This window comes from Opisthocomus hoazin, chromosome 9, assembly GCF_030867145.1.
Source record: "Opisthocomus hoazin isolate bOpiHoa1 chromosome 9, bOpiHoa1.hap1, whole genome shotgun sequence".
NCBI classification, from domain to species: domain Eukaryota; kingdom Metazoa; phylum Chordata; class Aves; order Opisthocomiformes; family Opisthocomidae; genus Opisthocomus; species Opisthocomus hoazin.
This window is the reverse complement of record NC_134422.1, coordinates 1,887,962-1,906,325: the sequence shown is the minus strand read 5'-3', so window position 1 is coordinate 1,906,325 and position 18,364 is coordinate 1,887,962. Positions and strand designations below refer to the sequence as shown.

At 55.8% G+C, this 18,364-nt stretch overlaps 1 protein-coding gene across 9 annotated transcripts in view; it reads left to right on the top strand.

Moving 5' to 3' along the window:
* Positions 1 to 18,364, top strand: part of FMNL2 (formin like 2) — a 167,899-nt gene that overhangs the window by 129,245 nt on the left and 20,290 nt on the right. For all 9 annotated transcript variants that reach the window (XR_012765003.1, XM_075430039.1, XM_075430034.1 and 6 more), the window contains exons 10-13: positions 9,609 to 9,683; positions 14,551 to 14,661; positions 15,573 to 15,722; positions 18,254 to 18,355. Coding sequence is in view for 8 of the 9 variants with exons in the window: in XM_075430039.1 (XP_075286154.1) it covers positions 9,609 to 9,683; positions 14,551 to 14,661; positions 15,573 to 15,722; positions 18,254 to 18,355 (438 nt within the window). In the remaining variant the exon portion in view is untranslated. The remainder of the gene's footprint in view (positions 1 to 9,608; positions 9,684 to 14,550; positions 14,662 to 15,572; positions 15,723 to 18,253; positions 18,356 to 18,364) is intronic.

Genomic DNA, 18,364 nt, shown 5'->3' with positions numbered 1-18,364 from the left:
TAAGGGAGACGTCAGTGTTAGTTTCTCATCTGTCTTTGTGCTTCTCGCTCGCGTTCTCTGTAACGCCGAGGGAGTCTGCGTGTTGAGCCCAAGCAGGGGGTGGTGTAGGTCGGTCTCTCGTGGTGCACGTGTCTGCTTTCGGCAGCCTGCTCTATGTTTTGGGGACTATTTGGCATTGAGAGAACAGCAACTTCCAGCTCTCCGAGAGAGAAATGCCCCAGGTGTTCTCACGCCGTCTGGGTTTGGGCGTTCCTCCCAGGCCAGCGCAGGCACTGGGTGAACCGTCCCCAGCTTCCAGCCGAGATTCAGCTCATCTGTGTTCAGCATCTCTCAATCTGGGCTAAAGGGGAAAAAGAGTTCAAATTGAACTGTGAAGACCCTGTCCCTGCTTGTTCCTGAGCGAGGCGGAATTTGAGACCACCCCGCGTTTCTCTTCCTGAAGATGCTGCTTTCGTAACGCTCGTCGCTTTTGAAGCCCGGGTGCTGCTTTGCTTATCTCGAGATCTTTTATCTGATGATAAACCTCTGCTGTTCAGCGAAGTTTGCACTTGCAGGATGGTCAGGCAGTGGCTGTGAGGAGCTCGGCCAGCCAGGAGGACCAGCAGACTGCAGCAAGTGGCTCCAACCATGCTCCGGCCATAGCTGGAAAACTTCTCTCTTCTGCGCGATGCTTGGCTGAATTCCGCTCGATTGCTCGAGGGCAAGAAGGAGGACCCAGGGAACTACAGGCCGGTCAGCCTCACCTCCATCCCGGGAAAGGTGATGGAGCAGCTTATCCTGGAGGTCATCAACAAGCAAGTGGAGGAAAAGAAGGTTATCAGGAGGAGTCAGCATGGATTCACCAAGGGGAAATCATGCCTGACCAATCTGATAGCTTTCTACGATGACATGACTGGCTGGGTAGACGAAGGGAGAGCTGGTGGACGGCAGGGTGACCATGCAGTGTGCCCTGGCTGCCAAGAAGGCCAATGGGATCCTGGGGTGCGTTAGGAGGAGTGTGGCCAGCAGGTCAAGGGAGGTTCTCCTCCCCCTCTACACTGCCCTGGTGAGGCCCCATCTGCAGTGCTGTGTCCAGTGCTGGGCTCCCCAGTTCAAGAAAGATGAGGAGCTACTGGAGAGAGCCCAGCAGAGGGCTGCGAGGATGAGGAGGGGACTGGAGCATCTCTCCTACAAGGAGAGGCTGAGGGAGCTGGGCTTGTTCAGCCTGGAGAAGAGAAGGCTGCGAGGGGACCTTAGAAATGCCTCTAAATATCTGCATGGTGGGGGTCAGGAGGACGGGGCCAGACTCTTTCCAGTGGTGCCCAGCGACAGGACAAGGGGCAACGGGCACAAACTGGAGCAGAGGGAGCTCCAGCTGAACATGGGGAAGAACTTCTTCCCTCTGAGGGTGACGGAGCCCTGGCCCAGGCTGCCCAGGGAGGCTGTGGAGTCTCCTTCTCTGGAGATATTCCAGCCCCGCCTGGCCGCGGTGCTGTGCAGCCTGCTCTGGGTGACCCTGCTTGGGCAGGGGGTTGGGCTGGGTGACCCACAGAGGTCCCTGCCAACCCCCACCATGCTGGGATTCTGTGATTTATGGGACATAGGTTGGGGTTACCGCGCCGCAGGGCGCCCGCGGGCACGGCCGGGGCGTTTGGCCATCCCCGTACCCCTCTGGCCGGTTGCCGGTTCTGTTCGCAGGCACCGCTGACTCCCAGCACCGCGCACCGAAGGCGGGCGCTGCCTGGCTGGGCTCTCGCTGCTTCGGCTGGGTGGGCTGGTGGGCACGGCCGCCCGCCCTGCCGTTGCCCGCGCGCCCATGGGCTTCCCCAGCAGCCTTCCCGGCCCTTTGTGCTGGTTTCCATGGATCTGTGGGAACTGGCGAGGTGGTTTCATCCGAGTTGCCTGGGATTTGTGTTGCAGGACGAGCGAACGCGCTTCAGCAGAATGCCGGGGGAAGACGAGGAGAGCGGAGTTACCCTCAGGGCAGCTTTGGGGGAGCTCTGGGGGTCACAGACCAGATGCTGAGAGCTTGTGCCCCGTTAAATTGAAGCAGGCTGAGTGCACTGTTGGGAAACAAGATCTATTTTCCTGATGCTTATTTGGAGTAGTTCATTCATTTTAATAGTGTGGTTGCATGTGTGGGTATGCAGAGAATTAAGCTGCCGTCTTTTACTGCCAGCAATAAATCTTTGTTTTACTGTCATTTCATTGCTTACTCCCCTTACTGTTTCCTGGCAATGCTGTTTTGAATCTGCAAAGGCACGCTGTGCCGGAGCTTGGGCGCCCGGCGTCCCGGTGAATCAGGAGACTCCACAACCTCCCTGGGCAGCCTGTGCCAGGGCTCCATCACCCTCAGAGGGAAGAAGTTCTTCCTCGGGTTCAGACGGAACTTCCTGTGCCTCAGTTTGTGCCCATTGCCCCTTGTCCTGTCACTGGGCACCACTGAAAAGAGCTTGTCCCCATCCTCCTGACACCCACCCTTCAGATATTTGTAGGCATTTATAAGGTCCCCTCGCAGCCTTCTCTTCTTCAGGCTGAACAAGCCCAGTTCCCTCAACCTCTCCTCGTAGGGGAGATGCTCCAATCCCCTCCTCATCCTCGTAGCCCTGCGCTGGGCTCTCTCCAGTAGCTCCTCATCTTTCTTGAACTGGGGAGCCCAGCACTGGACACAGCACTGCAGATGGGGCCTCACTAGGGCAGTGTAGAGGGGAAGCAGAACCTCCCTCATCCTGCTGGCCACACTCTTCTTGATGCACCCCAGGATCCCATTGGCTTTCTTGGCACCCAGGGCACACTGCTGGCTCATGGTTAACCTGTTGTCCACCAGGACACCCAGGTCCCTCTCTGCAGAGCTGCTCTCCAGCAGGTCCACCCCAAGACTGTACTGGTGCATGAGGTTGTTCCTGCCCAGGTGCAGGACGCTGCACTTGCCCTTGTTGAACCTCATCAGGTTCCTCTCTGCCCGGCTTTCCAGCCTGGCCAGGTCACGCTGAATGGCAGCACAGCCTGCTGGTGTATCTACCACACCTCCCAGTTTGGTGTCGTCAGCAAACTGGCTGAGGGTACGCTCTAACTCTTCATCCAGGTCGTTGATGAAGAAACGTTCGTTCCACCCGCACCCTGCCAGGTCTCCATCCAGGAGGGGCGAGACAGCGCGTGGGAAAACCCAGCATTCTGTGAGGCTGGCGTTGTGAACGGGGGAAAAAATGCAGTGTAAGTGTAGCAAAACACTCAGCAGGGAGGTTTTAAAGCGCTGGACCGCGCTGGTGTGTGTGTGGCGGGGATAACGGACGGCTGAGCGCTGGCTGTCCTGGCTGCCGGGCAGCAGGGGCGTCCCCGGGCACCGGACCGCAGTGCGATGGTCCCTGCCTGTGCCATCGCACGCCTCGGGGTCCAGCTTGCACCGTAGCAAGCCGCAGGCTCAAGAGCAGTTTTGGAACTCACCGTGCGTCTCGCTCTCTGGTCTGAGCGCCGGAACCCCGCGGTGCTTTGCGTCCGTCTTGGCAGCGCGGCTCGTAGGGCAGCTTCTCCTCTCCCAGCTGACGCGTCGCGTCCTGCTGCAGACCAGCGGACCTGTTCAGGCTTTGCCCGTTATGTATCCATATTTATACACACACATACGTGGTGTAGATATGTACACACACCCCTTTGGCTCTTGGGTTAGTTTTAAGGAACTGTTGCTTGCAGTCAGAGCTCTCAGCTCGTTTCTCCGTGGCTGTAGCAAACGTGGGAGGCGAAGGTCTCGGCGCAGCGCGTGTCCCCAGAAATACCGGAATCTGCACGTTCGGTCGCGCGCTGTCGCAGCGTTACCGAAGCTAAACGAGGGCTCGTTAGAGCCGAGGCAGAGGAATCCCGTGGGCAGGCGAGCGGTGAGCGAGGTGATGGAATGGGGCGAGAGCATCCCGCGGTGGAAATGCCACCGAAGCTCTCGTTCAGCAGAAGGGGGGCTTGGTGAGGCCGTGGGTGCGGAGAGCTGTTTGCCAACCACTTCTGGCCTCGCTTCAGAGCTGATTTTTTGGTGGCATTTCTATTTTCGCTGTTTTGTTTGCGTGTTTTTCGTTTGCTGAAAAAGCAGTAGCCGATGAACGAATAGCTTCAAGCTGTAAGTTTGCAGGTGGGCTGAAAAAGAGTCACAACCCGCCAGCGCTGACGTGGTTGCATGATGAAAACAGTTCCGAAGAAATTTGGGGTGTTTTTTGCAGATAATAATTTCCTCAGCCTTAGTGAAGATCTGAAAATGGCAGCTTTTGAATGTACTTCACCAAACTCTGAAGTGACAGTTCAAGGAGCACAATCTTAGATCCTCATGCAGCTTTTTGTTAATCTCCATTTTAAACACAGGAGAGTTTTTACTTCAATAACAACGAAATATTTCTGGGAAGAGACCGGAGGACTCTACCACTCCTTTGTTTTTATTCCCTAATAAGCACATTAGTAGTTTTAAAATGGATCCAAACCGAGGAGGCAAAAGAATTGACTGAGACGTGGAGTGAGACGGGAAGCCAGCCAGAAGTCATCCTGGCTCTGCAGGGAACGCTTCGTGACTTTGGCTCTAATCCAGCCAAGCAGTGAATTTGTTTGTTGTATTGGCATATACCAGAAGAACTGAATTCAGCGAGGTGAGCCTATGCTTGTGTGCTGCTCCATATGGGAAATGATGTTAGCATTTAAAAATAAAAATGGAGTCGAGGTGCTTTGCCTAGGATGAACCATACCATTCCAGGAACCACACTGTTTTCCTCCGAGATGAAAAGAAATGCCAAAAAATGAGTGGGAATTCCAGTGACGCCGAAGACCCTTGGGAAGCTCATCGTCTGGTGGCTGTTCCAGCGCCTGAACTTCCCCGCGTGCTGGGGAGGGGAGAGCTGGCCTGGCTCGCTGGAGACCAGGGGACGGGAGCGGAGCGGGGCCCGGCACCCCCGTGCTCCCTTTTGTTTAAGCATCAACTTCATTGACTTCTGCGGTTGCTGCTCCAAGATACCAGACAGGTGAGAAGAATTGTGATCCCCTCGCACCTCACCTGGGCTCCCCAGTTCGAGAAGGATGAGGAGCTACTGGAGAGAGTCCAGCGGAGGGCTATGAGGATGAGGAGGGGACTGGAGCATCTCTGCTACGAGGAGAGGCTGAGGGAGCTGGGCTTGTTCAGCCTGGAGAAGAGAAGGCTGCGAGGGGACCTTAGAAATGCCTCTAAATATCTGCAGGGTTGGGGTCAGGAGGATGGGGCCAGACTCTTTCCAGTGGTGCCCAGCGACAGGACAAGGGGCAACGGGCACAAACTGAAGCAGAGGAAGCTCCAGCTGAACCTGAGGAAGAACTTCTTCCCTCTGAGGGTGCCGGAGCCCTGGCCCAGGCTGCCCAGGGAGGCTGTGGAGTCTCCTTCTCTGGAGATATTCCAGCCCCGCCTGGCCGCGGTGCTGTGCAGCCTGCTCTGAGTGACCCTGCTTGGGCAGGGGGTTGGGCTGGGGGACCCACAGAGGTTCCTTCCAGCCCCGAACATTCTGAGATTCTATGATTCTATGATTCTGTGGCTCTGTGACCCTGTGGTTCTGTGGCTCTGTGACCCTGTGGTTCTGTGTTCTGTGTTCTGTCACCTGGCTGCTGAGCTGACAGAGGCTGGGCGCTGCTGGTGGGCAGCGAGCTGGGGGCACCCAGCAAATAAGCAAATAAGCAAACCTCCTTATTCACCCCCCTCGGTTTTCACTCCGGCAAAGCAAGATGATACTGTTTGGCCCTCGGTTTGCACAGCACTGAATTATTCTTACGGGCCGTCGTGACAACTCGGCGCTGGCAGAAGCTGTTTGCGAGCGCCGGACAGTGTAAGCACCTCCGTTGTCTTTTGCGCAGTGTTTGGAGAGTGCCTTAACCCTGCTGGTGGAGAAGGAAGAGGTATTTTAACCTAGTAGGTATTAAATAACTGTTTGCTTAACCAGCAGCTTAAGGGAAAAGGGATTTTTTTTGTTGTTCAGCAAACTGCAGGAACGGCAGCGTGCTCAGCCCAGACAGAGCGTTCCTGTGGAGAGCGGCTGGCCGGGGGGGGTCTGCTGATCACAACGAGCTGTTGTGGGGGAGAGAAAACCCGCGTTGTGCCGCTGGGCAAAGGAGCCCAGGAAAGGTTCACAAAGGGTCCCGGGAGTTTTTGGGGCTGCGTAGACATCGGGCTGTTTATAACGCCGTGCCCAGTACGGGCTGCGTTCGTCTGCCCAGGGCGTGTGCGGCGCGAAATCCTGCTACCGCTTCTCGCTCTCGCCGAGCTCAAAAGGTTATTGAAGGAGGGGGGAGCAGCTCGGAACAACCGTTGGGCAACGCATGGGAGATGCTCACTTCAGTGTTCGCGCTGGCAGGGGATGTCCTGAACGGCGAAGCCTGTGCTGAGGTTTGGGTGGTCCAGATTTCACAGAATCACAGAATAGTAGGGGTTGGAAGGGACCTCTGTGGGTCACCCAGTCCAACCCCCTGCCCAAGCAGGGTCACCCACAGCAGGCTGCACAGGACCTTGTCCAGGCGGGTCTGGAATATCTCCAGAGAAGGAGACTCCACAGCCTCCCTGGGCAGCCTGGGCCAGGGCTCCGTCACCCTCAGAGGGAAGAAGTTCTTCCTCGGGTTCAGCTGGAGCTTCCTCTGCTCCAGTTTGTGCCCGTTGCCCCTTGTCCTGTCGCTGGGCACCACTGCAAAGAGTCTGGCCCCATCCTCCTGACCCCCACCCTGCAGATATTTGTAGGCATTTATAAGGTCCCCTCGCAGCCTTCTCTTCTTCAGGCTGAACAAGCCCAGCTCCCTCAACCTCTCCTCGTAGCAGAGATGCTCCAGTCCCCTCACCATCCTCGTAGCCCTGCGCTGGACTCTCTCCAGATGTGGAGGAGATAGTGATCCGGCAGCCGTGTCTCATAGCATGCGCTCTGTACCGTTGGCCAGCAAGCTGCAGCTCCAAAGCCTGAAATGCTGCCAGCATTCACTGCCATCTCCACATGGAACACGCTATCACAGAATCCCAGCATGGCAGGGGTTGGCAGGGCCCTCTGTGGGTCACCCAGCCCAACCCCCTGCCCAAGCAGGGTCACCCAGAGCAGGGGGCACAGCACCGCGGCCAGGCGGGGCTGGAATATCTCCAGAGAAGGAGACTCCACAGCCTCCCTGGGCAGCCTGGGCCAGGGCTCCGGCACCCTCAGAGGGAAGAAGTTCTTCCTCATGTTCAGCTGGAGCTTCCTCTGCTCCAGTTTGTGCCCGTTGCCCCTTGTCCTGTCGCTGGGCACCACTGGAAAGAGTCTGGCCCCGTCCTCCTGACCCCCACCCTGCAGATATTTAGAGGCATTTCTAAGGTCCCCTCTCAGCCTTCTCTTCTTCAAGCCCAGCTCCCTCAGCCTCTCCTCGTAGCAGAGATGCTCCAGTCCCCTCCTCATCCTCGCAGCCCTCCGCTGGACTCTCTCCAGTAGCTCCTCATCTTTCTTGAACTGGGGAGCCCAGAACTGGACGCAGTTTGCTTGTGGTGAGGTGTAGTTACGAGCTCCATTCTCCAACAAAGCGAGGTGGTGGTTCGTGTCGTTAGATAACTGTCTGAGGTAGGAGGATGATGGGTGTGCTTCCATCAGCCTTGATTTTCACTTTCTGCCTGACACTGCACACGAGAACAACTTCACTTTTACCCAGATGCCCCTGTTGTCCTGTGCTGTCTGCCCAGGTCGCCTTTCCGGAGCATCTGACAGCAATCTGGCCACTCGTGAGCAGGAGCAACGCAAGGGTTGTCGCAGTTGAACTTTGCCTTCGGGTGGTCTGGATGTGAACTGTATGACCTGAGAGCATTGCCAGGTGCATGTGGATATAATCGCCGCTAAATTTTTCATACCGGATCCTTTTGCTTCCTTACAGGATTGTGTTGTACCTTTGGAATAGATCCGTGATGGGCTTACTTCGTTAGCACCCAAAGAAAGGACCCTTTGTGGGTGGTTTTCCATAGAGCCACAGTGTTCTTCTAGAATGACATGGGCTTAATGCAACCGAAAAAGCTTTTTTCACAGCCTGAGTAGAGACAGAGGTTTTTTATAGCTGTGGTAACCCGTTTAATCTGGCTTCTTACACAGAATAATGCTAATAAAAGAACGATCAGCTTTTCTTAGTCCCGGCCATACTTTCAAATGACAGCCCTTGGAAATTTATTCCAACATAAATGGCAACGTACGGTTTTATGTGGTGGGATTCGATTGCAGCGTTCATCTTGGATTTTGGCCAACCTTCAGGCTGTAGGCTGCGTCTGCAGCTTCGCTCTCTTTCATCTTGCAGGATAAATCATATTTCACGCAAGTCAGCTGGCTGTCTGTGGGAGCACCCGCGCTCCCAGCACTGACTCGTCTGACGATGGCGGGGAAGATCTGCGAGCAGGCGCTGACGCCGCGGGCTGTTGGTGCTGCTCCTCGTGCTGCCCGCTGCCGAAGCCCGGGCAGCCGGGGCTGCCGGCGTCCCGGGAGCAGCGGTTCTCTGCCAAGGCTGTGTGGCTGCGAGTAGCTCCCTGATTTAATTACTCAGCCAGAAATGGCTCGTAGTTGTTGGTGGCAGCTTTTCTCATCCGTGTGGAACGGTTTACATCAGATTTCCCAGAGATCAACCCTCCTGGCTTGTGTTATTGAGTGATCGTAGGCACCGTTGTTATGTTTGTTTCCACAATACATGATGTTTTTCAGGTCGGTTCCATTTTTTCTGAAGTGGGTACAAGAGAGACAGAATCACAGAATCCCAGCATGGTCGGGGTTGGCAGGGCCCTCTGTGGGTCACCCAGCCCAACCCCCTGCCCAAGCAGGGTCACCCAGAGCAGGCTGCACAGGACCTTGTCCAGGTGGGACTGGAATATCTCCAGAGAAGGAGACTCCACAGCCTCCCTGGGCAGCCTGGGCCAGGGCTCCGTCCCCCTCAGAGGGAAGAAGTTCTTCCTCGGGTTCAGCTGGAGCCAACTTATTGGCTAAATTATTGGCTGTATAATAATAATAATAATTATTATTATTAGACGGAGCCTTCCCAAATTCTTTGATATCTTGTGATTTTGGTGTGGATTGCTCTAAATCGTTTGTGCGCTGAGGAAAGCAGGACTGAGCCAGAGAAGCTACTGGGAAGCAATAAGATTTAAACGATATCCTGAGACCTGCCTTATCTTAGATCCGACGTCTCCCCCTGGTTCCTGCCAGCACCCCTGTGTTACAGCTCTGTGATTCGGACCAGCTGATGTATTTCTCTCCTCGTTTAGCTGCTGATAATTTCCTTTTTTTCCTCCCTGTGATTTGGTCTTCTCCCTAATTGCATCCCATTACAGTGGAAAGCCGGTTCCGAGCTGTGAGGGGCCGAGTTCTCCCGGGGCGCAGCCTGGTGCAGCTCTGTCGCTCGCCTTCGTACCACCCATGGGTGCGAGCAGATTTTTAGGGGGAAAAGACATGCAAGGAGTTGCTGACCCCGTAGACTTGCAGTGCAGGTGTTCACATGTGATTATTCAGCTGGATTCATCATGAAGAAGAACATTTTTGACAAGAGAGGGAACCTGGCTGGAGAGGTTTTGAGCAAGAAGATAAAAAAAGCAGCTTTTTAAAATGTTTTTCGTACTCTCTCTTGTAAGTTGTAGTTTTAACAGACACCTGGCGATTTTTTTGTAGGTGTGCGGAGAGAAGCAGCGCTTTGAGAAGCTGATGGAGCACTTCCGAAATGAAGACAACAATATAGACTTCATGGTGAGTGCTGGTTGTCGTCGGCAAACTTGGGCTTCGGTGTTTGCCGGGTCTGGTCCCGCTGCCCCGGGCAGAGATGCATCCTGCAGATCCTTGCCCTAAAATCACCACCGTGCGAGTTTCGCATATTCCAAACGACATAATAATGCGTTTCATTTTTAGCTCCCATTCAATTCAGTAATCTTGAAGAAACGCCGTGCACCGTAGCGAAGGTAAGAGGAGAGCGGTGGCGCGTGCGATTTCGCCGCGGCAAAGCCGCGCGTTCTGCCCGTGTGCCGGCACCCTCGGAGTCACGGCGGGGACGGCGGGCAGAGACGCGCTGCGGCCGCTGTCTGGCCTTAGCTGCCGATAAATACAGCGGCAGCTTGCACTGCTTCTGGTTCCTCAGTCTGCACACGCATGGTTGTTCACCAAACCTGCTTCCCCTGGAGCACGAGAGGGGGGGCTCCGGCTGGCACCCACAGACAGAATCACAGAATCACAGAATCACAGAATGGTAGGGGTTGGAAGGGACCTCTGTGGGTCATCTAGTCCAACCCTCCTGCCGAAGCAGGGTCACCTACAGTAGGTTGTAGAGGACCCTGTCCAGGCGGGTCTTGAATATCTCAGAATCACAGAATCACAGAATCACAGAATCACAGAATAGTAGGGGTTGGAAGGGACCTCTGTGGGTCATCTAGTCCAACCCTCCTGCCCAAGCAGGGTCACCCAGAGCAGGCTGCACAGGACCCCGTCCAGGCGGGTCTTGAATATCTCCAGAGAAGGAGACTCCACAACCTCCCTGGGCAGCCTGGGCCAGGGCTCCGTCACCCTCAGAGAGAAGAAGTTCCTCCTCATGTTCAGACGGAACTTCCTGTGCCTCAGTTTGTGCCCATTGCCCCTTGTCCTGTCACTGGGCACCACTGAAAAGAGCTTGGCCCCATCCTCCTGACCCCCACCCTTCAGATATTTGTAGGCATTTATAAGGTCCCCTCGCAGCCTTCTCTTCTTCAGGCTGAACAAGCCCAGTTCCCTCAACCTCTCCTTGTAGGGGAGATGCTCCAGTCCCCTCACCATCCTCGTAGCCCTCCGCTGGACTCTCTCCAGTAGCTCTTCATCCTTCTTGAACTGGGGAGCCCAGAACTGGACACAGTACTCCAGATGGGGCCTCACCAGGGCAGTGTAGACGCCGGCGCCAGCTTGCGCGTGGGCAGCGCGTGAGAGGTCGTGACAGGAAGGGTGAGCTGGCTGATACCAAAACTGCTCCTGTGCCTGTGCCAAGTGAAGGCTTGTGTCGGAAGCGTGAGAAATTAAAGTCCTGCTTCTAATTGGAAAAGAAATGCTGGCACGGTCAGCGCGGTCTCCGCTCGTGCTTGGTGCCTCGGGTCGGACGTGTTCCTGTTTTGAGGTGCGAGAAGAGCAGGAGGGCTTCCCCCAGGCTGCTTGGTACTGTTTGAGTGCTGAGCTTTGTGTTGAGCACCTCGTTCTGCCAGGAACTGGGTGTTAAAGCACCCGCTGGGGTGGTTTCCTACAGGCTTGGAACACGCCGGTGTCGGTGGCGTGCAGCCCCGATGGCCAGGGCAGGCTCGTGCCCTTGAGGGGACGGCAGAAGAAGAAGGAGGTGGTGTCAGCGAGGTAGGATGGCCTCTTTCTTGTATTTAAAAAGAGGTTACAGTGGTCCCTGTGATTTTACTCCAGTTAGCAAGCTGCCCTCAGTAACTCTCTGAGAGGTTACAGCTGGTTTTGTCCCTTAGCACTGCGGTCCCAGTGAGGACATGCTGGCAGTCACAGTGTGCATGAAGTATGCTCAGGTGGACATAATTTAGCAGAAAGATTTGTCAGTCCTCAACCCCCGACTCTCAGTCAGATTTCCCCTGCTCACAGAGAGGGGTGATGGTATTTGGGGAGCGGGAGAGCAGCACGGCGCAGCCGCCTGCCTTGCTGTGAGCGACGGGGCCGGTCCCCTCTTCTTAGAAAAAATCATCCCTCATCTTTATTTAAGATATGAGGTGGTGTAGTGTAAGGATGGAGTAGGGAATGTGCATGTGAGTGTGTGTCCGTACGAGCCCGCGGAGCTGTGAATATTCAGCATCCATCTGGACGGTCTGTAGGAAAATTCCCTGGTCCTCTCAGGCCGCAGGGTGAAGGTAGTGGTGAGATTTGCTTGAAAAAGGAGAAATACATTTTTTTCAGGACTTGCCCAAGTGCTAATAAAACCTGCGTCTTTGGGCCGCTCCCACCGACTGAGGGCTTGACTCCACGGCGAGCCGAAAGCTCGCAGGGCGAGCTCACGGCAGACGGTTTGGCAGATCCGCCCCGTCCTTGTCACCGCCTGGCCCTCGCGAGCTCCACGCGCTGCCTTTCCGCGGGACGGGGTGCAACGGGTGCTGGAGCCCAGGCTCCGGGACGTGACCTTAAAGCTGGAGTAATGGAAGGAGTCGCAACGACTGAATGTAAACGGAGAGCGATTCCTGCGGGACCTGGCTTTCGACCGCCCGAAGTGGAGGAGGCGAGAGCTGTCGGGGAAGCTGGAGCTGGAAGGGCCCGCGGGTAATTGCGTGGATCGACAGGGAGGAAAGAGCAGCAAAGAGGCCAAAGGGTTTTAGAGAAGGTTCCTGTGGTTGGCGTTGACTCGCTTCGTTTTAGAGGCAACTTGCTTGGAGGAGTTTTCTTTGACGGGATGGATTCCTGCGCTGTGGGTGTAAGGGTCTGAGAAAGGGAAGGAGAATCTGGCCCCAACGTTGCAAGAGCCAAAGCAAGTAGAACAAAAGCGCTTTTGAAAGCGGGGAGCTTGGCTCTGGGTGATATGACAGGACAGCAGAATTCAGCTGGCGAAGACCAGTACCAGCACTGGGAGGAACCGGGGTTCTCCACAGGAACTGAAAAGTGTCCTGCAAAGACTCAAAACCTGAAGTTAGGTTTCCAGGTGCATGGTTGAGTTGCTCGCGTAAGAGTTGGGTACACGCCGGGACGTGGGGATGAGGCATCGCAGGAGCAATCCTAGATGAGATTATTACCGTCTTCCTTCCTCTCTTCCTTGGGTTTATCCCTGCTTTCAGTCTCACAACTATGCATTATATGGGGTTAAAGTCATTTTGGAGACCGAGTGGTTAAAGCTGGTCAGGGTCTACGTGGGCAGAGGTAGCGGAAGGGTTTTGACCGACCTTTGCTGTGTCCCTGGGGTCACAGAATCACAGAATCACAGAATCACAGAATAGTAGGGGTTGGAAGGGACCTCTATGGGTCATCTAGTCCAACACTCCTGCCGAAGCAGGGTCACCTACAGCAAGCTGCACAGGACCTTGTCCAGGTGGGTCTTGAATATCTCCAGAGAAGGAGACTCCACAACCTCCCTGGGCAGCCTGGGCCAGGGCTCCGTCACCCTCAGAGGGAAGAAGTTCTTCCTCATGTTCAGACGGAACTTCCTGTGCCTCAGTTTGTGCCCATTGCCCCTTGTCCTGTCGCTGGGCACCACTGAAAAGAGCTTGGCCCCATCCACCTGACACCCACCCTGCAGATATTTATAAGCATTTCTAAGGTCCCCTCGCAGCCTTCTCTTCTCCAGGCTGAACAAGCCCAGTTCCCTCAACCTCTCCTCGTAGGGGAGATGTTCCTGTCCCCTCATCATCCTCGTAGCCCTCCGCTGGACTCTCTCCAGTAGCTCCTCATCTTTCTTGAACTGGGGAGCCCAGAACTGGACACAGTACTCTAGATGAGGCCTCCCTAGGGCAGTGTAGAGGGGAAGGAGAACCTCCCTCGTCCTGCTGACCACTCCGAAGCTGGGCAGCACTGGCCAGTTTGGCTGGGAAAGGTTTTATGGCAGCTCAGCAGCTGCTGGGAGCTCCAGCTGGAGGGAGCAGCCCGGGGCATCCCAGCCAGGCCTGGAGTCAGAGGTCACCATGCAGCAGGTCCTGCTCCTGAGTTTATCCTCCGGGGCCCTATAGTGGGTCACAGAGAATTGGCCAATTTCCATAGCACACTGGTTATCCGGAGAGTGGCCTTTGGTTCTTTCTTCCCACAGAACGACCCAGGGATGGGAGGTCTTCTCCTGGAGGGTAAAATCAGCTTGATTCGATATTGTCTCCTCGGGTTCATTCTGGAAGCCTAGGAAGCATCTCAGCAGATGTTGAGAAGCTGGTATTACCCCTGCTGTGACATGGCTGGGAGGGTAGACTTCTGCCCTGGAGAAACCCAGCAAGGACTTGGCCAACCCTCTCCTAAAGCAGCGACAGACGTGGTCATCCGCGAGCTGAGAGAGGGCTGGGGATGCTGGTGCAGAGCAGGGTTTGGCCGTGCCGGGCGTTCAGACCTTCTGGGGTGTGTGTGCCCCGATTCCTGCCGCTCTGCGGGCACCGCTCGAGAGCCTTGCCCTGTCCTTCGCCGCGCTGGGACGTGGTCGGGTGCCAACTCCTTGTTCTGTTACCACGCCACAGCTTTGGACACGCGCTTTCTGCAAAGGACAGAGCCCCTTCTGTGACAGCCCCGTTTCCGAGGCGGGGGGGTTCCAGCTGCACAATTAATCTCACTTTTACAGCCCGTTGCAGGAGCAGCGTTGTTTTCTTAAGAGCTTGCGTGCTTGTGCGATGTCTGGCCGTGCGAGCTGGCGGGGAAAGCGTTTCTGTTCACGGCACGCAGTCGAGGTGGACGCTCCAGACATGACTTAATTTCTGGAGCCCACGCTTGCTTTTATCACAGCAGACAGACGCTCCGCAAACCCAAATCCAGCGCCGGCTCCTTGGAAAAAAGCTGCAGGGGAGCAGATGGTGGTTTCCTTTCATAGGAAACGTGGTCGTTTGCTGTGTCTCACCCACGGACCCCGGCGTGCCCGCTCCCACCCTGCGCCCGGGGCCGTGCCGTCGCCTCGTCTCACGTGCAGCGTTTCTCCTTGCAGGTGGCCTGCATGCAGTTCATCAACATCGTCGTCCACTCGGTGGAGGACATGAACTTCAGAGTCCACCTGCAGTACGAATTTACCAAGCTCGGCCTGGACGAGTACCTGGACGTGAGTAGCAGCTGGGTCTCCGCGCCCAGCAGCGTGGGTCTGCGCTCTGCGTGGGGCTGGGCTCTGCGTGGGGCTGGGGCTGGGACCACCCGTGGCCGTGGAGGGTCCACGCCATGTTCCTCCACGCCACCGCTGCCCAGCCAAGCCTTGAACCTCCTGCCTGCTGGCTGCGGGGCTGGGTGGTGGGTTCAGAGCTTGCCACGGCCAAGGAGCAGGCGTGGAGGAAAGCAGTAGTATCCTCTGTGGTAACAGAAGATAAGATGCTGCTGAGCTTTATGTGACAGCTCTGGATGTTTGGTCTTAAAGAATGACTGTTTATCACTTCTGACCCCAGCTAACATTCAAATGCCACAGAATCACAGAATCCCAGCATGGCAGGGGTTGGCAGGGCCCTCTGTGGGTCACCCAGCCCAACCCCCTGCCCAAGCAGGGTCACCCAGAGCAGGGGGCACAGCACCGCGGCCAGGCGGGGCTGGAATATCTCCAGAGAAGGAGACTCCCCAGCCTCCCTGGGCAGCCTGGGCCAGGGCTCCGTCACCCTCAGAGGGAAGAAGTTCTTCCTCGGGTTCAGCTGGAGCTTCCTCTGCTTCAGTTTGTGCCCATTGCCCCTTGTCCTGTCACTGGGCACCACTGAAAAGAGCTTGGCCCCATCCTCCTGACCCCCACCCTGCAGATATTTAGAGGCATTTCTAAGGTCCCCTCTCAGCCTTCTCTTCTTCAGGCTGAACAAGCCCAGCTCCCTCAGCCTCTCCTCGTAGGGGAGATGCTCCAGTCACATGTTCCACGTGTTTCCCTGGGCAAGGAGGTGGCCCCAGCTCCCACCGCTCTCCCACGGCGTTCGGTGCCTGCGGGCCTCGTGCTGCGAAGGGCTGCCGGCGCGGACTGACGCCCTGGTCTTCTTGGATTTGCAGAAACTGAAGCACACGGAGAGCGACAAACTGCAGGTGCAGATTCAGGCTTACCTGGATAACGTTTTCGATGTGGGAGCGTTACTGGAGGATGCTGAGACCAAGAACGCAGCCCTGGAAAGGGTTGAAGAACTGGAAGAAAACATTTCCCATGTTAGTACCCAACTTTGTGGCCTTTGTCTCTGCAGCCGCTCCGCGCGTGGGCTTTGCCGCTGCCCGTTTCGGGTGGATGGAAGCACAAGTGTGGTGGGGCTGCAGCTTGGGGTGAGAAGTGTTCATCCTAGCAGAAGCCTTGGCACTGCTGAGCTTCTGTGTGGGGGAATAAGCAGATATTTGGCAAGTGAAGGAGTTTGGGAGATCTCAGGCAGGTAAACTTGGGTGCTTTCATGCTGTATTTTGAACTTTATATTCTGCATATTGTAGTTGGTGCTCCCCTTGCTGCACAGATGTGTTCATAAGCTGTCTGTTGGCCTGATAAGAACACACCTTATTCTGTCCTTCTATTTACTCTGCCACCTGACACAAGCCCCAGCTGCTGGTAGAGCGTTGCCCTGTTGGCGTGGGGCTGGAGACGCCGTTTCCGTGTCCTTCAAGGGACAGCGTGGCCAGCGAGCGCTTGCATGGCCACGGCTGCAAGCTGGCACTCCTCGATGGCATCACCCCTTCCTCTCCTGGAAGCGGTGGTGAGCTGGGAGGGGTGACCCCCGTGCCGGGCTCGGTGGGGCAGAGGGGCACGGCCCCGAGGCCCGGGCACGGCAGGTTCGCAGCTTCAGAGCCTGCGGTCGCAGGGGGAGTCACTTGGTGCATGGAGCTTCTGCAAATGAGCTGGGAAAGCTAATTTACATAGAAATTGCAAATTCCTTAGCACTGCAGTGTCGGTAAACAGAGGAGATAACAATCCTGTCCGTGTCTTAAAACACCTCACTGGGCTCGAGAGGTAACGGCCGGAAGACTAGCGCTGGGCAGATGTTCGATGTCTGCTCGTGGCTTTTCTGTCCTCCACCTTCTTGGTGTCAGGTGCTTTAGTCCGGAAAACACGGCTTGGCTGTTCGAAATTGTTCTCCATACTTCAAAAAAAATCACAGAATCCCAGCATGTTCGGGGTTGGCAGGGCCCTCTGTGGGTCACCCAGTCCCACCCCCCTGCCCAAGCAGGGTCACCCAGAGCAGGGGGCACAGCACCGCGGCCAGGCGGGGCTGGAATATCTCCAGAGAAGGAGATTCCACAGCCTCCCTGGGCAGCCTGGGCCAGGGCTCCGTCACCCTCAGAGGGAAGAAGTTCTTCCTCGGGTTCAGCTGGAGCTTCCTCTGCTCCAGTTTGTGCCCATTGCCCCTTGTCCTGTCACTGGGCACCACTGGAAAGAGTCTGGCCCCGTCCTCCTGACACCCACCCTGCAGATATTTAGAGGCATTTCTAAGGTCCCCTCTCAGCCTTCTCTTCTCCAGGCTGAACAAGCCCAGCTCCCTCAGCCTCTCCTCGTAGGGGAGATGCTCCAGTCCCCTCCTCATCCTCGTAGCCCTCCGCTGGACTCTCTCCAGTAGCTCCTCATCTTTCTTGAACTGGGGAGCCCAGCACTGGACACAGCACTGCAGATGGGGCCTCACCAGGGCAGTGTAGAGGGGAAGGAGAACCTCCCTCGCCCTGCTGCCCACACTCCTCTTGATGCACCCCAGGATCCCATTGGCCTTCTTGGCAGCCAGGGCACGCTGCTGGCTCATGGTCACCCTGTCGTCCACCAGGGTCATTCTGTTACCACTCCTGTATGGCCATTGCTGAGAATAAATACCTTCTTAGGACAGCTTGCAGTGCGGTGCTCGCCCCTCTGAGGTGCCCTTCTGCTGGAGGAGAGGGCCTCGGCAGAAACGGCACCGTCCACTTCATAGATCTAGTCCTTGTAGCTGCTTGGACACTTAATAGTTTACTCTGGTGGCAGGTTTTTAAGGGCTTGCTTTTGATCTCTTGTTACATAAACTAGGCTCATCCCAGGAGTATGGACATAGTTTTCTGTCATATGTTGACAGAAATAATAATAGAATTGCAGAAGTTCTATCTCAACACAGCAACCACCTCACCCCCTCTGCCGCCTTGCCGGAGTCGGCGGGATGGGTGGTGATGGAAAAAGCCAGCAAGAACAGCGGGCCTTGCAGATCCCGGGTGTGTGGGGCTGGCAAAAATTAAAAATAGATCAGAAGACCATGGGGGAGATAAAACAAACCATTTTATTCGTTACTAATCATATTAGCGTTATGGCGAGAGGTGATATTTGTAGGTTCCACCATTTCAGCATCTGTTGGTTTTGCGTCGGTGCCGCTGTGTGTTCTGTTGGGTTGTGGGGTTTCAGATTAGGGATAATGTGACATGTTATGTCTGATATAATCAGACATAAAGAATTGCATTGGAAGTGCTTTCTGTAGAGTAGGCTCTTACCTGGACAGGTTCATGGCTGCAGTCCGGCCAGGCTACCTGCTGGTCGCAGCCGAAGGACAGCAGTCATCCTCAGAGGAACCTTCAGCGGGCACTTGGTGCCCCCCGATCGCGTGCAGGAACCCCCTCTGGTTCCAAAGAAGGGCTTGGGGGCTTGGTGGAACAGCAGTAATGTACTGCTTCAGCGAGCGTTCCTGACGTGTGGACTGAGAAAGCTGCTGTTGGCCACGTGTGTCAGCTGTTTCTCTTTTGAACGATAGTTGTCTGAAAAACTCCAAGACACGGAGAACGAAGCCATGGCGAAGATTGTGGAACTGGAAAAACAGCTCATGCAAAGGAACAAGGAGCTGGACGTGATTCGGGTAAGCGCG